We start from the raw sequence: 25,277 nt of genomic DNA on the forward strand, positions 1-25,277 counted from the left end.
ATTCCTAGCTTAGAGACTGTGTCCGGCCAGTTCACACTCTGCGCCTCGATTACTTTTGTGTACTATAAGTCAATAGTACACGGTTTCCCTGGAAACTGTCTTGGGACTCTGTTGCGACAGGTATCCCTGACTCAGCTTCCTGTTCCAGACCCTCTATACTGTCATCCCGGCCCAATTTCCTGTCTCTCACCCAGCTTACCCTTCATTGTCGGAAGCTTCCGGAGCGCTTTGGTGACGTCTCCGTCAGGTCTCACTCACTCTTTCCCTTTCTTCGCTTTGTTCAGCAGCTTTCAGCTACCAGGACTCTTTTTTGTTTACCTTTCCGCTGCAAAAATCCGTTGTGCCCAAGAAACAACGTGCGCACAGTACACAAACAGACTTGTTCCAGGCGGCATCAATGGATATGTCCAGATTTCAGATACGGCGCCTTGCGTGACGCCATCGAAGCGCGACGGGCTCTGGCGGTGCATGCGCCTTGGGTTTAGCTCTGCTGCCGAGGGAGGGGCTCGCTAAGCGCCGGTTCTGTGGCTGGTGGAGTCTGTTATTTGTGGCCTCTTCAGTTTATGGCTCTCCTGGCGGGAACAGTCCAGTTGCGGGTCAGGATTAATGAAGTATAGAGAGGCAAGCTGTCATGGAGAGGATGCGAGGGAGATTGGGACTACGGAGGGCAGAAATGGGCCCGAAGTAGTGGACGTAATAGCTGTGTTGAGGTCTTAGGGTTTTTGTTTGTTTGTTTAGTTTTTCGAGTTTTAGTTTCTCTTTGTAAGAGCCCTGGTTATCCTGGAACTCACTCTTGTAGACCAGGTGGCCTCAAACTCAGAGACTTGCCTGCCTCTGCCCGCTGTGTGCTGGGATTAAAGGCATGAGCCATCATCATCTGGAATTTTTTTTTCCGCCTCCCAGGGGACTCATGTGTCTCTGGCTGGCCTAGAATTCACTCACAAGATTACTAGTTATCATTTGTAATGGTGGCCGGGTATTTTCTTCTATTTAAGCTACTATGTAATTTTATGACCTCGTTTAAGGGTCTCTTTCCTATGAGTAAAATAGAGTAGCTTTAGCTGGCTTTAGTCTCAGAATACTTGCTTTTTAAAATATATTTATTTTTCCTTCTGAAGACAAAGTCTCCCTGTGTAGCCCAGACACTTTCTATGCTGCCGAGGCTGAGCTCCTAAGTATAATCAATATTCTTGCCTTAGCCTCTGCAACATTGGAATTTACAGGCCTCTCTTACTACATCCAACCCAGAAAGCATTCTTGAGACTTGGAGCATTAGTTTCTGTCAATATGATAAAAGACAAAAAATGATTCTCATGGCTGCAGATCTGGGACACAAAGGCCCAGCCCAGCCTTCTCAGCCTGCCTAGGTTCTGTCCAGACACTGCTCTTAATTTCTGATGAGTGCTGGATCTAACTTGGATGGTGGGTGAGAGAAAGCAGAATTATGGTCCCTGTGGTCTCTTTAGTCAGTGATTTTTAATATTGAGTACTGTGCGACCTCCTTTTAAAGAGGAAAAAGAAATCTTAGAGAAACTTGGGCAAAGAGCACTGAATTCTTGTTTAAGAAAAATAGGCTTTATATGTTTTTGGGTGATAATTGTGTGCCATTTTGATCTTTAGCGGTACAGGCCATGGTAACACACATATACTTTAGACTTTGAGGCCAGCCTGACAACAGGATGGACACCAAATGTGTTGCATTTGCAAAGGCCTGACAAATGTTTAGCATGTATAAGACTGTGTGAGAAAGTGCCCTTGGGGACTCATAAATGTGAACTCAATAATGAACACAAGATTTCTTTTTTGAGATAGGCCTCCCTTTGTAGTCTTGGCTGTTCTGGAACTGGCTATGTAGATCAAATTGGCCACAAACTCACAGAGATCCACCTGCCTGTGTCTTAAGAGTGCTGGGATTAAAACATGGTAAAAGATTACTTAACAAAAATTGTATATATTTATCACACTTAAAATAACACTTTGAAATTTATATATTGTGAAATGGCTAATCATTCTAAATAACCTCATATAATTGTTTTATGGTGAGACATTTAAAATTTTAGTGATTTTTTTTCAAGTATATGCTGCTACTATAGTAGCTATGACATACATTAGGTTATTATGTATGAGCTTTTGGTCTTCTTTTCTTTAAAAAGTTATTTAATTAATGAATTTATTTATTTATTTTTGGTGGTTAGGATCAACCCAGGACCTAACTTATGCTTTGTATCACTGAGCTATCCCTCCTTCACAATTATGAACTTAGATAAGCATAAGACAATAGTGAACTAGGGGTGTAGCTCAGTGGTAGATCACTTGCTTTGTACATTGAGGCCCTGAGTTTAATTACCAGAGTAGCAGGTGGTGGGGGTGTGGTTAGACAACTGAAAATATAGGAGTCATTTTGTGGGTTGTAGACTCAAAAGTAGCATGGATTCTGTGGTTATAGTGACAGAGGCAAAGGAGTCTCTCTTTTTGAAAAGAATTATTTTTATTTTATGAGTGGTTTTTCTTTTTGTTTTTTCAAGACAGGGTTTCTCTGTGCAACAGCCCTAGCTGTCCCGGAACTCCCTCTGTAGACGAGGCTGGTCTCAAACACACAGAGATCATCCTGCCTACCTCCTGAGTACTGGCATTAAAGGCATGTGCTACCATGCCTGACTCTATGTTACAGTGTTTTGACTGCATGTATGTACGTATGTGGTATGTGCATTGTGTGTGGCCAGTTCCTGCAGAGGCCAGAAGAGGGTGCCAGATTCTCTGGAACTGGATTTACAGAGATGGTTGTAAGCCGTTATGTGTTCAATATGTATTGAACCCTGATCCTCAGCAAGAATAGTAGGTGCTCTTAGCTGCTGAGCCCTCTTTCTAGCCCAGTTATTAGGAATCTCTTAATGAATCGTTTTTATATAGCAAGCATAGCTTTGAATATCTGCCAGTGTTCCCTGTGATTTTCAGATTACAGTAGGGAGGTGGGTTCCCCATAGCAACAGTGACCACAGTTGCCTGCTTAATAAAATATTTGCATTTTAAGAAGGGAGTGCCCCCACTTTATCCTCTTCAGAAAAAGTGTATGAAGAGAGATACCTAGTAGAGTTTTTGTCATTATTATTTATGACAGCAAAGTACTCAGAATAATATTTGACAGCAAAACTGAGCAAATGAAGTATGTGCTGATTTATTTGGTAAATTAAATTTATCACATGTGTGATAGAGTGCAAACCTATCACATGGGTGATAGAGTGCACACCAGAAAGCTGGGACAGGAGGACAGAGAGTTTAAGGTCCTCTTAGGATACAGTGAGACCCTGTTTGAGAAAGCAAACAAATTAAAGGTTTCAAAATTTCTCATTCCTAGGCATCTCTTAGAGTTACCTAGTAAATGAGTACCCAGTTGCGGCGCGCTCCTCGGCCAGCGAGGAAGAACGACCACCATGCGAGGATCCGTCTCAGAACACACTTTATTGGAGCGCCTCTTGATCAAGGGAGAGCGGGAGGTGAGGGGCCCCGAGGACTAAACTGCAGCTGCTTATATGAGGACTCAGGCAAACGTGCCGTACTGTGATTGGGTCCCGCCAGAATGCTAGCACGGGGAGCCACGGGATAAGCTGAGGACATAAGGTCAATTACCATACTCATGCATCATAGCCAAATATGGAGTTGTTTACAGCTAGGCTACCAGGAAGCCAGCACCATCTTTGAATAGCGGCTCCCTACACCCAGTATCTATGTTTTGAAAAAAGATAAAAGTGTTTATGTGTTTGTGTGTGTGTATACATGTGTGTGGGCCCATGTGCGCTACACATGTGCCAGTAGCCACAGAGTCCAGAACAAAACTCCAGTGGATCTCGAGTTACACGTGGTTTGGAGCCACCCAATGTGGGTTCTGGGACTCTGGAAAAGCAGCAATTGTTCTTAACCCCTGTGCCATCTCCCCGGCCCCTAGAACCTGTATTTTTAAAGAATGTTTTCAGATGAGATGTTCTTATATTCAGGTACATAATAGGTCAGGTTACAGGTTAGATAATAACAATTTTTACGATGGTTATAGAAATATTGGTAAATAAAACCAAATCTGTAGAGAACAATTATACAAATACATTGAAAGGTTTTATAAATGGATGAGGAAACACCTTTGCTTATTTAAAAAATTCATTTTATGAAAGTGACATCTCAATTTTTTTCTCTTTGTAGCAATGAATGGTAGACTTTGAATCATGGATATTCATGCATTTTCCCATGAGCGAATCTATGAAAATTCTGTGAGAATTTGAGGTTCAATGAAATAATGGTGACTCCACCCACCTACAACAACTTACTATGGAAAACTTGAAGTAGGATTGGTGAGATGGCCAGCAGGTAAAGGTGTTTGCCAGCTAAATCTGACCACCTGAATTCCATCATCAAATTCTACCAGGACAGACATGGACTGACTCCAGAGAGTTGACCTTTGACCTCCCCACACATGCTGTGGCATGTGTGTATCACACTCACACACACCTACTCTAGTCAGTGCCAGTATGCTTCTATAGCTAACATCTTGCTACATTTGTGCAGATTATGTTGGCTTGCTGTCTTAAGACCTTCAGGCTGTTTTATCAAAGACAGAAGAAGCACATTTTCATAGAGAAACTCAAGAATAATTTCAGTTATTAAACACATGAATATTTGAAAATCAGGCCATAAATTGGATTACTTTCTTTTCCTCCTTATTATTTTATTATTGTTTTTTTCCTCTCTGTGCATTGGTTTTCCCTGCTTGTATATCTATATGAGTGTGTCGGGTACCTGGAACTGGAGTTATAGACAATCATGAGTGGCCATGTGGGTACAGGGAATTGAACCTCTGGGAGAACAGCCAGTGCTCTTAACCACTGTGCCATCTCTCCAGCCTTCTTTTTTCTATTACAGTTACTATGTGTGTCTACGTGTGTTGGCATGTGTGTGCCACAGCATGTGTGATGGTCTAAGGAGAGCTGAAGGAGTCAGTCCTCATGCTGCACTCTGTGTGTCCCTGAAATTGAAGTCCTGTCATCAGGCTTGGCAGCCAGCACATTTACCCACTGTCTTAGTTAGGGTTTCAACTGCTGTGATGAAACACTATGACCAAAAGCAACTTGGGGAGGAAAGGGTCTATTTCTCTTATATATCCCCAGTCACAGTCCATTGAGGGAAGTCAAGGCAGGAACCCAAATTGGGAAGGAATCTGGAGGCAGGATCTGATGCACAGGCCATGGAGGAGTGATGCTTACTGACTTACCCCTCATTGCTTGTTCAACCTGTTTTCTTACAGAACCTGGGACCACCAGCCCAGCCAGCACCAGCCACAGTGGGCTGGGCCCTCCCACATCAATCCCTAATTAAGAAAGTTCCTTGTAGTTTTGCCTACAGCCTGACTTCTGGAGGCATTTTCTCAGTCGAAACCTCCATTTTGTCTGCTCTCAGGTGACTTTAACTTGTGTCAAGTTGACACACAACTAGACAGCACACCCATAAAAACCATCGTGCCAGCCCCTTAGTTTACTTCTTGCTGAAATTGACACTATACTATCACACCAGGGTAGGTATGGTGCAGTGGCTCAGTCCATGGCTGCAGAAGTGTGTGGCAGTGTTACTCATGTCATGGCTGACCAGGACAAGCAGAATGACCAGAACTATGTCTGGGCTATAACCTTGAAGGCGACTCTGTGCCTAATTATCTACTTCTGCCAGGAAGTAGGGCTTCCTGAAGGTTCCATCGCCTTCCCAGATAGTGTCACCAGCTGGGGAACAAGTGGTCAAAACATGAGCCTCTGGGAGACACTGCAGATTCAAACCATGTGTTCCATTAGTGAATGAGATCCATTTATCTAATGACTTCTGGTGACAGTGGGAATTACTTTCTGTAGCCCACTTCACTTTTGGATTAAGGAGAGACATTTCTACTGGAGTTTCTAGTCACTGCTTAAAAAATTAGTGATTAGAAAGAAATTACCTCCAAGCATGCAATTAGAACCAGAGGCCTTATTGATCATGAGAGCTAGAAACTGTTTCTTCACTCTTTTATTTCATTTGTTGTATGAAACATGTATATACACATGCATACTTGTGCCTCTGCCTGCCCAGTGACAGGACTATAGGAAATCACGATCAGGTCCAGTTCTGGTTCTTTTGAATGGTTATATGTATGTGAGAGAGACAGCCCTTTTTGGACTTTCACACTAGAAAGCCCTGTATTTAATACTATGAGAACAGCAGAAGGTGAGGATTTCTCATCTTTTCCACCATGTTTGGGACTAGCAGTGTCTCATACTTTGGAGTTTTCTGGACTGTGGGAATGTTGGCATGGATTTGCTGATTGAACAATGCTAATCTGAAACTTAAAGCTGTAAATTAATCTGAAATCTGAAGGTTTTTCAGGACACTTTGGGTTTGGGTCATTGCATTTCTTGAATTGTGGGTTCTCCTGTGCTTGCTTCATAGGCTGGCTTGGACTACTCTGCAGGACAGCACTGCTTGACATTAGATACCAGCTTTATCCATGCCCTCAAAAATGCAAGGCACAGATTATGAACTTCCTGACCCTGTTTTTCACTTGGTCCAAACTCTGGTGTCAATACAGAGGACTGGCAAGCAGAACTACAGGTGTTGATATAGGAGAACATGGACCCAATGGCACCAGCATTCTTCAGGTTGGTTGGTTATTTATTGTGTTTGTGTGTATGTGTGTTTGTGTGTTCACCATGCCATGTATGTGTAGCTCAGAAGACAACTTAAAATAGTTGTTTCTTTCCTTCTTTCATGTAAGTTTAGGATACTGAACTTAGGTTGTCAGGCTTGGCAGCCAGCTCCCTTACCTACTGCCTCATTTTGCTGGCTCCGTTCTTCTGGTTTAATAATATCATCAGAGGCCACTGGAGAATAAAGAGACTGCCATTAGACTTTACTTCCCTCACTTTGTTTTGTGATGCTCCAAAATGTTGTGCATGGAACCCAGGTTTCCCACTTGCTAGGCAACAGATCTACTTGTTGAGCTCTACCCTATCTCAGCATTGGGCATTTCTGCTGGGCAAATCATTTCCTGCATTTCCTGCATTGAATAAACTGACACATTGGCAATAGAAATCACAGGCCTGATCACATGCATTCCCCTAGTCAACAGATGTTACCATATTTTAAAATTTGGTTTAAATTTAATATCAACAGTATAGCTATGACACATACCATGTATAGCCCAACATCAGTTTGAAACATTTGAAAAAATGCAATTCCATAGTCTCTCAACCTGTGAAAGTCACTTTTTAGGCTATCTTGAATCCATGTTGTGTACAATAGAGCTTCATCGATTTTCTTTGCCAAGGCAGTGTCTCACTATGTAGCCCTGGCTGTCCTGGAACTCACTATGTGTAGACCAGGCTGGTCTTGAACTCAAGAGATCCATCTGTCTCTACCTCCTGAGTGTTGGGATTAAAGGTGTGAACCAATATTCCAGGTTTTCAGATTAAGTTGCTGTGAGCCTATTCCATCGAGTACAACTTGGTTTGGCTTATATGAGGGTCCCATATGAATTTGAGGCTCTTTGGATTTGGGAGTTTTTCCTGAGACACTGGAGGAGTTTCAAGGACTCTCACTATAGGCTGCAAGGGCATGCACTCAGTTCGTACTTGTACTCTCCTTTCTGACATGTTCAGTCTCAGAGAAGTAGATGCTGGCTGCAGACCTCATTTTCCCCTGTGCATGCCTCCATGGTGGTTCCTAATACTGGGAAGTGAGAGAGAGAAAGGAGTGCAAGCAAAAACTGAAGTTTGGCTGTGTTGCTTGTGTCCTAACACCTAGCTGGAAGGGAGGGACCTACCTCCCCTTCAGGCCACAGCAGACCTGGACAAGGTTAGCCTAGTTCTGTGAAGAAGAGAGCCCCTCAGCACAGCTGCTTGCAACAGTTTAAAAGGCACATGCTTTGTGAAAGGCAGAAATACCTTTAGCTTCTAATGTCTCTTCTGTTCTTTAATGTGCAACATGTAGCTTAAACTATAAAAAACAGTATAGAAGAATATATGCAAAAGCAATGTACAAGAAAGATATACAGGTGCAGCAAACTGCAGGTTAGACCAAGAGTAGATATTTCTATCAGAAGCAGGAATCTTCAGGCTAGACCAGGAGAGGATGATGCTATCAGAATCAGGAACCTGCAGGCTAGACCAGGAGAGGATGGTGCTATCAGAATCAGGAAACTTCAGGCTAAACCAGGAGAGGACAGAACTGTGGGAGTCCTAGGTGCCTGCACTGGAAGAAAAGACCCATAAGATACTATGACAGACACATCAAACAGTTTAGAGGAAAGGATGGACTTAATAGGTGATCAAATGATCGCAATAATAGCTATAAAGACCATGATCATGGTTCTCACTGGCAGCCTCATGTATAAAGTAAAGTAAGCACACGGATAATTACTGAACATCAATCCACCCCAAGGTCACAGACACACTTCCTGCTTAGTTGTCTAATAAACAATTACATGTGAGATGACCTTACCACTGGATGTGTACTAGGCAAGTGTTCTGCCACCGAGCCCAATCACTACCCTCCTTTTTGCATTTTTTTTAAGCCCAGGGTAGGGTGCCCAGGCTAGCCTTGAAGTTGTGATCTCCCTGCCTCAGCCCCTCAAGTAGGTGGGATAGCAAGTTTGCATCACCAGACCTAGCAATACTCATTTTCTTCCAGCTCTGAAATCTTTCCCTGCAGATCTTGGACATGGAAGTGGCCAGAATGGAGAACTGATCATCAAAGCTGCAGGGGGTCTTCAGAATGATACTTTAGTTTCCTACTACATGTCAGTATAGGATCAGAAATGAATCAGGGCTGGCACCTTCCTGAGTCAGGGAGTGATTTCCCTCCATGCCTGTTAAAAGTCAGGATTACCCACTACTTCTGGGGATCACAGCTGGTTCTTATAAGAAGGAGCTGGGGACATTCAGGATCAGAGTTATTTCTCTGTAAACACTGTAGATGGATTTTGATTTAATATCTCAACAGAGCCAGGAGACTTCCATGAGGCAGAGGTTAAAGGGAGAGAGAAAGATGAGATGTGGTTGCAGATGACATTCCTGGATTGGTGGCTGCTCAAGAGGGTGGAAGGGCAGGAGGCCGGCCATCCCAGAGGACAGGATGCACAGGCAGATTTTAGTGTGTCCAATATAGGGCTGCTCTGATGAATGCAAGGGGTTTTGACTTGTCACTCGGACTTTATGTTTATTATTTTTTATTTTTGAAGGTATTCTTTCCTCTTTTTCCATAAAAGGATTTTCTGCCCAGTGACCTTGTTATGGCTTTGTAGGGACGTTCATATCTGCAGAGTGTCTGTGCATTGAACAGCATTCATGTGTCCACCCTTGTGCATTATATACAATCACAAGCTCATGAATTTAAGGTACCAGGGCATTTCCCTTAACAGGTAGATAACAGACAGGGAACTGAAGTCACTTAGGGAAATTGTTACTAATTGTGATTATTGAACTGTTTTGGCATTTAGTGTGTGTATGATGACATTTATTGGTGCTATCTCATTGGGATTTCAATTTTCCCTCTTCATCAACATGGAAGAAAAGTTCTTTTGAGAGGAGCTTAAGGCAGGTGGGATGGCAGGGCCCCACAGTGCTGAGGTGTGTATGTGGGGTGCAGACAGCATTTGTCAAGGAGTGAAGCAATGACTGAGCAGCTGGTCCATGCTTCCTAAGTGGTGTGATTCCATATCATGCCACATCCTCTGTCACTGTCAATGGAGTAACAAGCAAGGTATTGTCCCAGGGAACTGCAGGGCTCCAGATCCCAATAACAGAGAGGAGAGTCCTTCCATCAGCAGAGGTTACCAGCTTTCTTCAGGGTCATATTCTGGAATGCAAATGTCCCTGGACAGGGTACTAAGTAAACCCTATCATGTCCCAAGGTACATCTGTAGCCTGTTTCTCTGAAAGAGTCATGATGTGGAGGGGAGCAAGGGACCAGGTAGAGGTCAAAATTGGAGGTGGGCTGGGTTGAGCATCAGACTACATACACTGGTTCCACTTTCCTTCCTAACGACAATAGATTCCATATGACTAGGACAGAGCCTCTGGGATCTTACTTATCTCTGGTGGATGTAACTAGGGACAAGTACCTTGTTTCCTTTCATTATACCCTTGACTCTACCCACCAAAGATCCCCCTAAAGGGTTGCAGGAAGTCAGTACTTGAGGGGACACAGTGTGAGGAGCTCACCTCTGTTTGTCACTTCCCTGAACTGACCTCTTTGCTTTGCCTGGCTGAAGCAGGCATGCTAATTTCTGTCTGTTCTAAGCTGAGTTCTGTCTGTCCCAAGCACTGTACTTGTTAAAGTGTTCCCCCTTTCTCTGGAGATGCCCTGTCTTCTGGAGCCACAGAGCACACAGGCATTTCTCACTGTTCTTGCAAAGTGATCCCAGTTAATGCTGAATCTCCAGCAGAGAGCCATCACCAAGGGATATGAGATCTGCACATAAATTAGGCAATTGATCAGTAACATTGATAAAAAAATTATGCCTGTTGACCATATTCCTGGATGGTAATCAATGATATAATCAATGATGTTAATTTTCAGTACATGAGTTCTGGACTAGACATTAATTAGAAGGGATAAAGCTGTGTGATGGATCACAGTGTGAGATCTAGGACAGACAGACACTCAAAGGGTGCCCAGGAGATTTTCTTTTACCCACCAGTTAACAGATAATGAAGTGGGAAATCATCCCTGGTAGCTGAGTCCTGAAGATAAATGTTTAAAAGCTGCTCCCCAATGTCACATGTCTGACCATTTATGCTCCTTGGGTTCCAGTGACAAGAAAATGACAGTGCAGAGCTTGCAGGAGACTCTGCCCCTTCTGATCCAGATGGGAGCCACCCCCTCTTTCCACCCAGTGTAACCTTTCTTTCCCAGTCCATATATTTTGTCATCATTGAGAGGAAACTTTAAGTTGAAAGGTGACACTTGAGGTGTCAAGTCTAGCAAGTCAGAAATAGCAGAAATAGTTCAACAGCAAAGGCAGCATCAGGGGTTTAGTCAGAGTGCTGACCAACCGTGTGTGTGTGTGTGTGTGTGTGTGTGTGTGTGTGTGTGTGTGTGTGTGTGTGTTCTAAGAGAGGGTTCCATAACTGTCACCTTCATGATGAACACTTATGGCCTGAAGGCAGATGTGGGATGTTTTGACCACTGGTCAGGAAGTAGATGGGGAAGGCCTATTACTCAGGTGCAATGGTCTGGATCTTGAATGTCCCTCAAAGGCCCATGTCTTAAAGGTGTGGTCCTTGTGGGGAGGGCTCTAAGGGGAAGCAATGGAACCATTAGGATGTGGGGGCATGGGAGAAGTTAGGTTATACAGAGGAGTGTAAGACCCTGGCCCTTCCTGACTTTCCTTGCTATGTGGCTTATGAGATGAGCAGCGCTTTCTGTCTCTGCCACTCAGCACACCTGCCATAAACCTAAAGCAGTGGGGCCATGTGACTTGGAATGAGAGCCTTCAGAACACTGAGCTGCAGTGTCTTCTGCTTTGGACTCTGTCCCAGGGCTGGCAGGGCTCTGGCTATGTGTAGTCTTTAGGCTCCCTCCTCCTGATTGGCAAGCGCTTTTTCTTTTTTCCTCTTCTGGGACTCATTAGCTTACCAACTTCTGTGGCTCTTGTTTGTGTCCTGTAGCCTTCCTATGGCTGTCATTTTGACTATAGCAAAAAGTTGTCACTGATACCAATCATTGCTTGAAGAATAATGGTGTACTATTCACACACAGGACCTTGTAGCATGCAGGGTCCAGCTTCTGGTCTGCCACTCCACGTTTGGAATGGCTGCAGCATCTGCATGCACATCTTCATGTGATATGCTTATTGTCCACCAGGAAGCAAAGTAGCAACATTGAAGTGCTCTCTCACCAATTTGTTTTCATCACCTTGGCTTTCCAGAGGCTTGGTGTAGATGGAGTCCAGCAGTATTGGACATGTGCTAAGGGCACCACTTGGTTGACAACGGTCCTGGCTGCCTGCCAGTGAAACTGAAGGATCTCCTGCTGGCAGGCTACAATCAGCTTTTTCCTGTTGATGCTGTGTGGCAGGTGCAGCTTCCCTGGCACAGCCTCCTGTAGCAAGCTTCCCTGTGGGACTATCTTTGGATTGCTAGTCCCTAAACAATGACAGGGAGATTTCTCATTAATTATGAAAGCTTGGCCTCTTGCTTAGGCTTGTCCAACTAGCTCTTTGTGTTAATATGAATTTTAAAAATCTATTTTTTTATTAAGGAATTTTTAATATACCAATATTTATTCATTTTATATGCCAATATCTTTCCTCCCACCCCTCCAGACTTCTAGCCCCCAACCCACTCCCCATTCCCTCCTCCTGTGGGGAGTCAGCAGAGCCTGGTACATTTAGAAGTGGCAGGTCCAAGTCCCCCCCTCCCTGCATCAAGACTGTACCAGGTAGTGGCTCCCCCTGTATCAAGGCTATACCATAGGTAGTGGGCTCCAAAAAGCCAGCTCATGCACCAGGGATGGGTCCTGATCCTACTGCCAGGGGCCCCCTTAAGTAGATCAAGCTACACAACTGTCTGGCTTGTGCACAGGCCTAGTCCAGTCCCACGGAGGCTCCACAGCTATTGGTCCACATTCATGAGTTCCCACTAGTTTGGTTTGGTTGTCTCTGTAGGTTTCCCCAGCATGATCTTCATAAACTTGCTCATAAACTCCCTCTTATCTCTCTTCCACTGGAATCCTAGAATTCAGCATGGTGCTTTGCTGTGGATCTTTGCATCTGCTTCCATCAGTTACTGGATGAAGGCTTTATAATGAGAGTTAAGGTATTCACCAATCTGATTACTGGGGTAGGCTAGTTCAGGCACCCTCTCCACTATTGCTAGCAGTCTAAGTTGGGGTCATCTTTGTGGATTCCTGGGAACATCCCTTGTACCTGGTTTCTCTCTATCTATATGATGTCTCTCTCTCTCTATTATGGTATCTCTTTCATTGCTCTCCCACTCCATCCCTGTTCCAGATCAACCACCCCATTCCCTTATGTTCTTATTCCCCATCCACTATCTTCCAATGCCCCCCTCATCCCCAGTTTACTCATGGAGATCTCATCTATTTCCCCTTCCCAGGGCAATCAATGCATTTCTCTTAGGGTCCTCCTTGTTACCTAGCTTCTCTGGAGCTGTGGGTTGTTGCCTGGTCATTCTTTGCTTTACATCTAGTACCCACTGATGAGTGAGTACATACCATGTTTGTCCTTCTGAGTCTGGGTTACCTCACTCAGGATGATATTTTCTAGTTCCATCCATTTGCCTGCAAATTTCATGATGTCATTGTTTTTCTCTGCTGAGTAGTACTCCATTGTGTATATGTACCACATTTTCTTTATCCATTTTGAGGGGCATCTAGGTTTTTTCCAGGTTCTGGTTATTGTGAATAATGCTGCTATGAACATAGTTGAGCATGTGTCTTTGTGGTATGATTTAGCATTCCTTGGTTATATTCCCAAGAGTGCTATAGCTGGATGTTGAGGAAGATTGATTCCCAATTTTCTAAGAAACCACCATCCTGGTTTCAAAAGTTGCTGTATAAGTTTGCACTCCCACCAACAGTGAAGGAGTGTTTCCCTTGCAACACATCTTCTCCAGCATAAGCTTTCTTCACTGTTTTTGATCTTAACCATTCTGACAGGCATAAGATGGTATCTCAGAGTCGTTTTGATTTACATTTCCTTGATGACTAAGGATGTTGAGCAATTCCTTAAATGTTCAGCCATTTGAGATTCTTCTGTTGAGATTTCTCTGTTTAGCTCGGTAGCCCATTTTTTAATTGGATTGTTCAGTATTTTGATGTTTAGTTTCTTGAATTCTTTATATATTTTGAAGATCAGCCCTCTATCAGATGTGGGGTTGGTGAAAATCTTTTCCCATTCTGTAGGCTGTTGTTTTGTCTTATTTGCTGTGTCTTTTGCCTTGCAGAAGCTTCTCAGTTTTAGGAGGTCCCATTTATTAATGGTTGCTCTCAGTGTCTGTGCTACCGGTGTTCTATTTAGGAACTGGTCTCCTGTGCCAATGCATTCAAGGTTACTTTCTACTTTCTCTTCTATCAGGTTCAGTTTAGCTGGATTTATGTTGAGTTCTTTGATCCACTTAGACTTGAGTTTTGTGCATGGTGACAGATATGGATATATTTGCAATCTTCTACATGTTGACACCCAATTATGCCAGCACCATTTTTTTGAAGAAGCTTTCTTTGTCTCATTGTACAGTTTTGGCTTCTTTGTCAAAAATCAGGTGCTTATAGGTGTGTGGTTTAATGTCAGGGTCTTCAGTTCGACTCCATTGGTCCACATGTCAGTTTTTTATGCCAATCCTAAGATGTTTTTATTACTGTAGCTCTCTATAGTAGAGCTTGAAGTCAGGGATGGTGATACCTCCAGAGGTTGCCTTATTGTACAGGATTCTTTTAGCTATCCTGGGTTTTTTGTTTTTCCATATGAAGTTGAGTATTGTTCTTTCCAGGTCTGTGAAGAATTGTGTTGGGATTTTGATGGGGATTGCATTGAATATGTAGATTGCTTTTGGTAAGATTGCCATTTTTACTATGTTAATCCTACTTATCCATGAGCATGGGAGATCTTTCCATTTTCTGATATCTTTGTCAATTTCTTTCTTCAGAGACTTAAAGTTCTTATCATACAGGTCCTTCACTTGTTTAGTTAGAGTTACCCCAAGGAATTTTATATCATTTGTGGCTAATGTAAAAGGGTGATGTATCTCTGACCTCTTTCTCAGCCCATTTATCATTTGTATATAGGAGGGGTACTGATTTTTTTGAGTTAATCTGTATTCTGCCACATTGCTGAAGATGCTTATCAGTTGTAGGAGTTTCCTAGTAGAATTTTTGGGGTCACTTTCAAGCAGAGTTGAAAGAGATATTGCCAGGGTCTCAGAAAAGCACAGTTCTTTAGTTCTCAACAAGCTCCCCCTTCTGGCTACCTTATATTTACTGTCATTTTATCTGCAAATAGCAAACGTTTGACTTCTTCCTTTCCAATCTGTATTCCCTTGATCTCCTTCTGTTGTCTTATTGCTCTGGCTATAACTTTGAGTACTATCTTGAACAGATATGGAGAGAGGGGACAGCTTTGGCTTAATCTGATTTTAGTGGAATTGCTTTGTGTTTCTCTCCATTTAATTTGATGTTTGCTGTTGGCTTGCTGTAAATTGCCTTTATTATGTATTCCTTGTATTCCTGATGTCTCCGAGACCTTTATTATGAAGGGATATTGGATTGTGTTTAAGGCTTTTTCAACATCTAATGAGATGATCATGTGTTTTTTCCCCTTCAGTTTGTATATATGATGGATTACATTGACAGATTTTCGTATGTTGAACCATCCCTGCATCTCTGGGATGAAGTCTACTTGATCATGATGGATGATTTTTTTGATGTGTTCTTGGATTCAGTTTGCCTGTATTTTATTGAGTATTTTTGCATCAACATTCATGAGGGAGATTGGTGTATAATTCTCTTTCTTTGTTGCATCTTTGTGTGGTTTGTGTTATCAGGGTGACTGTAGCCTCATTAAAAGAGTTTGGCAATGTTCCTTCTGTTTCTCTTGTGTGGAACAATTTGAAGAATATTGGAATTAGCTCTTCTTTGAAATTCTTGTAGAATTCTTTGCTGAAACCATCTGGCCCTTGGCCTTTTTTTGGGGGGGGGAGGGGGTTGGGAGATTTTAATAGCTGCTTCTTTTTCCTTATGGGTTATAGGTCTATTTAAATTATTTATCTGGTCTTGACTTAATTTGAATATATGGAATTGTCCATTTCTATTAGATTTTTCAATTTTGTGGAGTACAGGTTTTTGCAGTATTATCTAGTGATTTTCTGTATTTCCTCATTGTTTGTTCTTTTCATTCATGATTTTGTTAATTTGAATATTCTCTCTCTAATTTTTGGTTAGTTTGGATAACGGCTTGTCTATCTTTTTGATTTTCTCAAAAAACCAACTCTTTGTTTCATTGATTCTTTGTATTGTTCTCTTTGTTTCTATTTTATTGACTTCAGCTCCAAATTTGATTATTTCCTGGTATCTATTCCTCCTGGGTGAGTTTGCTTCTTTTGTTCTAGAGCTTTCAGGTGTGCTAAGTCACTAGTGTAAGATTTCTCCAACTTCTTTATATAGGCATTTAGTGCTATGAATTTTCCTCTTAGTACTGCTTTCATAGTGTCCTATAAGCTTTGGTATGTTTAACTCTTTTTCATTGAATTCTAGGAAGTCTTTAATTTTTTTCTTTATTTCCTCCTTGACCCAGTGGTGATTAAGCTGAGCATTACTCAGTTTCCATGAATTTGTAGGCTGTCTGCAATTTGTGTTGTTGTTGAAATCTAATTTTAAGGCATGGTGATCTGATAAGATACAGGAAGTTACTCCAATTTTTTGTATATATTGAGATTTACTTCATGACTGAGTATGTGGTCAATTTTAGAGAAATTTCCATGGGGTGCTGTTATTCTTAGATTGGTTTTTCATGGTGTCCCAGATTTCCTGATTATTTTCTGTTATGACTTTGTTGGCTTTAATGTTTTCTTTGACTGATGAATCTACTTCCTTTATGTATCTTCAATGCCAGAAATTCTCTCTTCCATCTCTTGTGTTCTGTTGGTTATGCTTGCATTTGTAGTTCCTGTTTGTTTACTCAGATTTTTCATTTCCAGTTTTCCTTTGGTTTGTGTCTACTTTATTGCCTCTATTGTTGGAGACCGACTCTGGACAGCTGTGTCTTGAACCTTGTGTTACCTGCCACGATTTATCAAGCCTCATGTAAATAAGAGGCTTTTAGTCTAACCTAGGAATGTAGGATTAAATAAACCTCTTTAAATCAGCTAGCTGCAGGGGCCTGGGACCAAAGCGACCTCCTGCTGACCCTCCTTAGAAATTTTCTTTGTCCTCTCCTCACTCCTGCTCCCCCTCCCTACCTGAAGCCCTGTTTATAAGCTCTAACACCAGTCAATAAAGTGAGACCTTGACGCAACTCAGACTGCTTTGTCTTTCTTCATGCACTTGGTCTCCTTTCCCTCTCACCCCCCATTGATTCACAGGTGGCCCCTCCTCGAGACCCTGGAATAACCTGGCCTGCTGGGGGGTCACTCTATTTCAGTTTTTAAGTCTTGAACTGTTTTCTTCACATGTTTGATTCCTTTTTCTTGTTTTTCTTGGCTTTTTTTTAAAAGGGATATTGATTTCTTCAATTTTTTTTGTCTTTTCTTTGATTTCTTTTAGGGAATTTTTCATTTCCTCTTTAAAGGCCTCTATCATCTTCTTAAAGTCATTTTCAGGCCATTTTATTTGGCTTCTTCAATGTTGGGATGTTCAGGTATTGCTGATTTAGAACTACTAGTTTCTGGTGGTGCCATACTGCTCTTTATGTTGTTGAATGTATTCTTGCACCGGCATCTATCCATCTCTTTCTCCAATCAGTGTAAAGGTATCTGTGTCTCAGGGAGCCACTCTTGGTCCAGTTGGCACTCTTGATCCAATTTGAGCTCTTGGTCCAATCGGAGCACTTATTCCAATGGGAGCTCTTGGTCCACTTGGCGCTCTTGGAGTCTGTGTCTCAGGGAGCAGCTGTAGTCTTGGAGGATGGGTGGAATTGTGGGGTAGAGTGGGATTTGTAGGTTACAGGATTCAGGAGGCTTGTGCCCTGCCCTAGGGTCTCCACTCCCCCCAACCACTGCTGCCTCAATAAATCTGCTCTTTTGCTATCTGCGCCCAAGCTCCTGGGGACGGCTCTCAGTCACAGACCAGTGCCCAGAGGGAGGCAGAATCCAGAGACCAACATGCTGTCTCCCAAAATCAGTAGGGTAACATAAGATGAAGCAGGAACCACTCCTCTCTAAGATTTAGACCATCAGTGAGGAAGCAGGCTGACAGTGGTCCCCAAAGATGGCCATGGGTCCAGCAGCCTGTGACCACAGACCTTGACTTCCCAAGGTCAGGGGAGCTGGACAGCACATAGGACTGGATATAACCAGGCTCCCTCAGGAACAATGGACTTGGTGGGTGGCTGGATGAAGTCACAGGATCCTTTAAAGCAGGAGGCCAGCCCAGGGGAGCCCATTTAGAATTTCTGACCCCCACAGGGACAGCCAGTGTGTGAGATCTGAAGCTGTGACGAGGGCAGGAACCTGGCACAGCTGCTGCCCTTTCCTCAGGTGAGCTGGGCCGCCTGAGGAGGGCTAGGTGGGCTCAGGCCTGCAGGAGGAGAGGAACAGACCGAAAGGATGGTGAAGGAATATTTTCCTAGGGCACCAGACTGGAGCAAAAGAGGAGTGCCTCCATCACAGTCACCAGCCAGACAGCCTCAAGAGGCTGTGAACCTCGTGGGGCCCCAAATTGGAAGTTGCTGATGTACCCAGAGGGCTGCGGCCCTGCTGTCACCATTACAGCTATTTGGGGAGGTGTTGACAGACAGACCTATCTGGGACAGACTGGAAGGAGGACTGGAACCAGAAGGAGGCCCTGAAGAAACAGTGGAGATGATGGCATGAGCCCCAAGAGGGGAAGGAGGGGGCCAGGATCTGGCCCTGAGCCCTAGGGCCTGTAGGAAACAAGGGGGGGGAGATTGTTCTCAGCTGAAGGGACAGGCCTGGGCAACAGGGACCCAGGAGAGACTATGGGTGAGGAGGGGCCCAGGTTGGGGTATGACACCCCACCTTGGCCAGGATCTACACTGGTAGTGAATTCATCGGGAGTTGAAGGCCACATCCTGGCACCATGCTAGTAAAAGGCAGGGGCTTAAGACTTCTGAGGTCAAAGGGCAAGTTGCAAAGTAAAAACCAAGGCAGCATGTGGAGGACACATCCTGGATGGCCAGAGCACTCAGCCTTGGAGCCTGGGACCGTTGCTGCTCCCTGGCCTCTGTCTTTTCCAGCCTTCTAGTCCCTCTCTGGGTCTCCTTTGTCTGCCTGTCCTTCTCCATATGTGTCCAAGTTAACTCTTCCATTCAGCCACCTCTTTGTATGTGTGTGTGCACGCGCACGTGCATGTGTGTGTCCTTTTCCTCTTTTTAAGACACAGTCTCGCTGTATAGCCCAAATTGGTCTCAAACTTGCCACGATCCTCCTGCCTCAGGTACCGAAGTGCTGGAATTACAGGTGTAAGCCACCATACCCCACTACCCCATCTCTTCCCATGGCTCTGAAGTCCCTCTGGGTCTCTGGGCTGCTTACCTTCTCTATGCTCCATCTCCCCCCTTCCTGCCCACCCCTGCTCCACCTGTTGCCTGTCCAGTCCCAGGAAGGGGACAGCTGCCAGGACTCCCTGAGTGTTTCTATTCTTGGCCTGTGACATCCCAGGTGCATCCTCAGCTGTGACCAAATAAGGTTCTAAATGAGGAGCCTGTGGAGGGAAGTGTGCAGGTCTGCATAGATTCAGTTCTTCCTGTTTGTCCTTAGGGCTGACTTGGTGCCCCATTGACGACCTAACTTCTGAGGAGAGCACCTTGGCCCTAACATGCCTGACCAGGCCTGTCCTGAAGCTGGTGGGTTCCTGGGGGTTCCCTGATGCCCATTGATATGGAGGTCCATGCTGACCTCCAGGGGCCTGAGGCACAGGCCATGGGAGGGAGGTTTGTGGTATGGCTGACTGTGCAGCTGTTGCTGGCTGTGCTGACAGCTGAGGCTTAATTTAGCTGCAAGGCCAGGGTCTGGGCAGATAAGTTGTGGATAGGGACAGGACCCACCCCTATGGTGCCCCTTAAATTGCAGGGCTTGAGCTGGGGTTGGGGATGCAGACACCGAGGCCAGGTGAGAGGGTCCTGCTGCTGTGGTCGCCCACAAGGTGCCCAGTGTCTCTCCACCTGTCCACTTGCCTTTCCTGACTGGGCTCCTTCTACCTTCCACAGCCTCCAGCCTGTACCTCTGTCTGCCTGTGTCTGCCCCCCTTCATCTCTCTGTCTCTGTCTCTCTCTGTCTCTCTCTCTTCATCTCTATGCCTGATTTTCCCTGTCTCTACCTCCCTCCCTCTCTCTCTGCTTCTGTGTCTCTCCATCTCTCTCTCTGATTTTCTATCTTCCTTCATCTCTGCCGCTCTCCATCATTCTGGGTCTGTCAACCCAATAATTCATTTATCTCTGATGTTCCCGTATGTGTCTGTCTTTCTCTTGACCTGATTTTCCTTCTCTCTGTATTTTTCTTTCTGTGTCTCTTTGTCTCTATCATCTTTTGTAGATGTAACCAACCATCTTATTAAATAAGAAACACAGAACCAATGCAAAGAAGGAAGCCAAGAGATCAGAGCTAAGAGCCTTACCCGTCTGCTGCAGGTAGCCTCTTCAGCAAAAGAGAGACGTACTTCCTGTGTGTTTGTCTTTGTATGGACTTTCTGTTCTGCCTTTTCATTGGTTGTAAACCCAACCACATGACTGCCTCATCACTGCCTATCTGTACAGACCTCCAGGTCTTCTATGGTTGGTATTGAGATTAGGTATTGGTTGGAGAAGAAATTTCAAAAGGTTTGAGGAATGTTAGATGTTTTGGATGTGGAAAGCAAGGACATTTGAAAAGGGACTGTAGACAGGTCATTCCTAGAAATAATGTTTCTTCAAGGGACACTTGTAACAAAATGCCCCTTCCTTCTGGAGTATGCAGAAGGTGTGGTAAGGGAAAACACTGGACCAACAAATGTAGATCTACAAGGGACAGACAAGGTAATCCTTTGCCTTGGTCTTCGGGAAACTCCCAGAGGGGCCTTAGGCAGGCCCCCACAGTAAATCCTGTCAAACCTTTCCTGCAGTTGCAATTATGGTCACATCAGTACCTGTGTCTACCAGACCAGACAAGACAAGTATATACAGACATGCAGACAACACACTTGTGTATGTAAAATTAAAAATACCCAAACAGTGAGGCAGGAAATGTTTTTTTTTTAAATTTCCACAGGTAATTCTGAGTTCATGTTTCTGTTTGTAAAAACCAAGCTTTTGAGGTAGAATCTATCTCAATCATTCTGTGCATTTGCTGATATAGTACTTCTGCATGATTGTGTTTTTTTAATTAATGTATAATATCTGTGTCTGTGTTGTGCAGACTAGTTGCCGCATTAACTTTTCACAAGATAGAGTCATTGATAGGAGGTAACCTTAATTGAGAAAATGCCTCCATCAGGTTGAGGATTGAGCTATAGCCAGGCAAATGAACAGGGCATATTTGTAATTTTTGATTTATGGGACAGGGCCAAACCCACTGCAAATGCAGGCATGTTTGGGCTGGTGGCTCTGGGTAGTATAAGAAAGCCTACTGAGCAAGCCAGTAAGCAGTTCTCCTCCACGGTCTCTGCATCAGCTTCTGCTTCCTGCCTTGAATTCCTGCCTCAATTTCCTTCAATTATGGACCATGATATGGAATTGTAAGTGTAACGTTCCTCCTAAGTTGTTTTTGGTCCTAGTGTCTCATCCCAGCAATGGAAACCCTAAGTAAGACATGGACGTTCCACATTTCATGATAAAAAACCAAAACACACACACACACACACACACACACACACACACACACACACACACACCAAAAAACCAAATGGCTAGGTGCAAGAAACCATGGTAATCAGGGAGTATTTATCTGACTCTGAAATGATTGAGTTAGGATAGATTTTTGTTTTTGCTTTTTGTTGCTTCCCTCCAAATTCCCTTCATTTGTGGAAATTGCTGAGGCTAGCACATCCCAAGTTCAATAGATATGCTTTGCCTTGGGAAGAATACCTTTAACATGGTATCTCCCCTGCCAGCTAAGTATGAAGGGGAAAGGATTTAAAGCAGGAAATGATTTGCATTTGCTCTCTTACATAATGGCTGGTGAGGCTGTAAAACACAGGGTCTAGACAGAATCATTCTGGATTTGATGGCAATGTGATATCTCCAAAATTGCTGTTTCTACAATCATGCCCTCTACTGATAATGAAATAGATGAAATCTCAGACAAAGAATTCAAAAGAATGCTTATAAGTGTGTCTAAATAACTCAAAGGACACAAATAACTTCTGATTGTATTCCAAGGTACACAAAAGGAAGCTAATAGAGGATATGAAAATGTAATTCAATAAAGAGAAATACTGAGTAACAACCAAACCAACTGCAAATCTCCTTGGAAAACTTCAGCAGAATGAATCAGGGAGATCACTATATCAGGGCCTGAGGACAGGGGAGGAAGAGAGACTTGCAGACCATGGTGAAGATGGTTAGGCAGGATGATAAACAGAACATTTGGGTTCCATGGGATGGAAAAGCAGAAAGCTTGAGGTCTGTGTGATGATATGAAACACCCACTGTTTTGTTTAGGCTTTTGTTAACAAGTGAGAGTAATTGAGGAAGAGAAACCTTAATTGAAATTTCCTTAGGCAAGTTTGTGGGGATATTTTCTTGATTAACGATTGATGTGGGAGGGACGAGCTCGTTATGGGCATTGCCACCCCTTGGCCGGTAGTCCTGGATGCTACAATAACGCTCATTGGGTAAGCTAGTAAGCAGCATTCCTCCATGGTCTCTGCTTCAGTTCCTGCCTCCAGGTTCTTTCTTAGAGTTCCTTTGCCCTGCCTTCTTTCAATGATGGACTGTGAGCTGTAAGATGAAATTAATCCTTTTCTCCCCAAGGTTCTGTGGTCATTGTCTTAGTTAGGGTAACTCTGGCTATGATGAAACATTGTGACCAAAAGCAGGTTGTGGAGTGAAGAGTTTATTTGGCTTACACTTCCATATCATAGTCCATCATTAAAGGAAGTCAGGCCAGGAACATGGAAGATCCTTCTCTCAGATGACATTAGCTTGAGTCAGGTTGAGATAAAACTAGTCAACTCAATTGACCCCTTGTCTTGACACACAAACACATCAGTTTAAAGTTATAACTTTTTCTTTCATATTCACCCCCAAGATCTCACATTAACATTAATGTCACAATATAAAATATTACAAGTTTTAAGAATGCCTTGGATCTTTAAAAATTCAAAAAAGTTTTTCTTTTAGAATTTTTAGAATCCCAATTTTCTTTTAGAATCCAAATTCTTTGTAAAACTCCAGGATCTCTTTAAATTTTTAACTCTCAACTGTGGGCTCCTATAAAATAAAAAAAATTACTCTTTATATAGTGATATTTTATTTGTACTAAAATGTGATTTGTATATTAATAAATAAAGTTGCCTGGGTGTCAGAGGTATTAGAGCCATAGCAAACCTGGGTGGTGGTGGTGCATGCCTTTAATACCAGCACTTGGTAGACAGAGCTAGGTAGATCTCTGTGTGTTCAAGGATACAGCCAGCATTGGAGACATATGCCTTTAATCTCAATACCAACCATAGAAGATCTGTAGGAGGTCTGTACAGACAGGCTGTGATGAGGCAGTCATGTGGTTGGGTTTACAACCAATGAGAAGGCAGAACAGAAAGTCTATACAAATGGGAGTTCTCTTGTCCAAATGGGAACTCCGGGGCAGGATGGAAGCTCTTATCTGGACTGGAAGTCTGGGGAAGGATGGGAGCTTTTGTCCAGACAGGAATCTGTCAGCTCTTTCTGAATCAAGTACACTGATAAGACCAAGAAGGAACCACAAGGAGATGGGCAGATGTCAAGGCAGAAGTACATAGAACAAAATAAAGAGCAATACAGCTTCACCAGAACCTAGCCCACCTCCAATATCTAGACCTGAACATCAAAAATTGGAAGAAGCAGAAGAAAATAGCCTTATGAGTAACATCATGAAGAAGGTAGAGGCTTGTGTAGAGGAAAAGACAAAAAAATTGGAAGAATGCTGTAAACAACTAGAGGAAAGGGCAAACAAGTTAGAAGAAAACAATAAAGTCCTGCAAGAAAACAAAAAAGACTGGAAGAAAACAATAAAGTCCAGGAAGAAAACAATAAAGTACTGGAAGAAAACAATAAAGTACTGAAAGAAAATCATGAAAAAGCAATGGAACAAATAAAGGAAACAGTCCATGACCTGAAAAGGGAAATTGAAAAAATAAAGAAGACACAAACAGAGGGAATGCTGGAAATAGAAAACCTGAGTAAAAGATCGGGAACTTCAGATGCAAGTATAACCAACAAAATGCAAGAGATGGAAGAGAGGATCTCTGGCAATGAAGATACAGTAGAAGAAATAGTTTCATCAGTCGAAGGAAACACTAAAGCCAACAAAGTCATGAACCACAATGTCCAAGAAATTTGGGACACCATGAAAAGACCAAATCTACAAATTATAGGGATAGAAGAAGGTGAAGACTACCAACTCAAAGGCACAAAAAATATATTCAACAAAATTATAGAAGAAAACTTTTCCAACTTAAAGAAGGAAATGCCTATGAAGGTACAAGAAGCCTATAGAACACCAAACAGACTAGACCCCCAAAAAAGTCCCCTCGACACATAATAATTAAAAACTATATGTACAGAATAAAGAAAGAATATTAAGAGCAGCAAAGGAAAAAGGCCAAGTGACCTATAAAGGAAAATCCATCAGAATAACACCCGATTTCTCAATGGAGACTTTGAAAGCCAGAAGGACCTGGACAGATGTAATGCAGACACAAAGAGACCATGGATGTCAGCCCAGACTAATATACCCAGCAAAACTTTCAATCATCATAGACGGAAGGAACAAGACATTTGAAGACAAAGCCAGATTTAAACAATACCTATCCACAAACCCAGCCCTACAGAAAGCACTAGAAGGAAAATTCCAACCGAAGGAAGTAAGATACACACTCGAAAACACAGGCAATAGATAAAGCCACAACAGTAAACCCCAAAGAAGAGAAGTACACACACTACCACCAAAAATAACAGGGATGAACAATCACTGGTCGTTAATATCCCTTAATATCAATGGACTTAATTCACCTATAAAAAGACATAGGCTTACAGAATGGACACGAAAGCAGGACCCATCTTTCTGCTGCATACAAGAAACACATCTCAAATTCAAAGACAGACACTACCTAAGAATAAAAGGCTGGGAAAAGACTTTCCAATCAAATGGTCTTAAGAAACAAGCGGGTGTAGCCATCCTGATATCCAACAAAATAGACTTCAAACTAAAATCAATCAAAAGAGATCAAGAAGGGCATTACATCCTCATCACAGGAAAGATCCACCAAGATAAAGTTTCAATTCTGAACATTTATGCCCCAAACACAAGGGCACCCACATATGTAAAAGAAACATTACTAAAGCTTAAACCACATATAAAACCCCACACATTAATAGTGGGAGATCTCAACACCCTACTTTC

At 43.1% G+C, this 25,277-nt stretch overlaps 1 protein-coding gene and 1 long non-coding RNA gene across 7 annotated transcripts in view; one reads left to right on the forward strand and one right to left on the reverse strand.

Annotated features, from left to right (window-relative positions):
* Positions 1-473, reverse strand: part of LOC143267336 (uncharacterized) — a 28,252-nt gene extending 27,779 nt beyond the window's left edge. For 3 of the 6 annotated variants that reach the window (XR_013042333.1, XM_076544787.1, XM_076544786.1), the window contains exon 1: positions 200-461. Coding sequence is in view for 1 of the 6 variants with exons in the window: in XM_076544786.1 (XP_076400901.1) it covers positions 200-206 (7 nt within the window). In the remaining 5 variants the exon portion in view is untranslated. Of the gene's footprint in view, positions 1-199 lie in introns of all 6 variants that reach the window. The other 3 variants (XR_013042335.1, XR_013042334.1, XR_013042332.1) reach the window with 2 other exon arrangements.
* LOC143267339 (uncharacterized) overlaps positions 468-25,277 on the forward strand; it is a 58,512-nt gene continuing 33,702 nt past the window's right edge. Inside the window, exons 1-4 of the long non-coding RNA XR_013042341.1 lie at positions 468-621; positions 3,356-3,494; positions 4,192-4,356; positions 6,460-6,668. This is a non-coding gene — a long non-coding RNA (uncharacterized LOC143267339). The remainder of the gene's footprint in view (positions 622-3,355; positions 3,495-4,191; positions 4,357-6,459; positions 6,669-25,277) is intronic.

Source organism: Peromyscus maniculatus, chromosome 9 (assembly GCF_049852395.1).
Source record: "Peromyscus maniculatus bairdii isolate BWxNUB_F1_BW_parent chromosome 9, HU_Pman_BW_mat_3.1, whole genome shotgun sequence".
In the NCBI taxonomy this organism is placed as follows: Eukaryota; Metazoa; Chordata; class Mammalia; order Rodentia; family Cricetidae; genus Peromyscus; species Peromyscus maniculatus.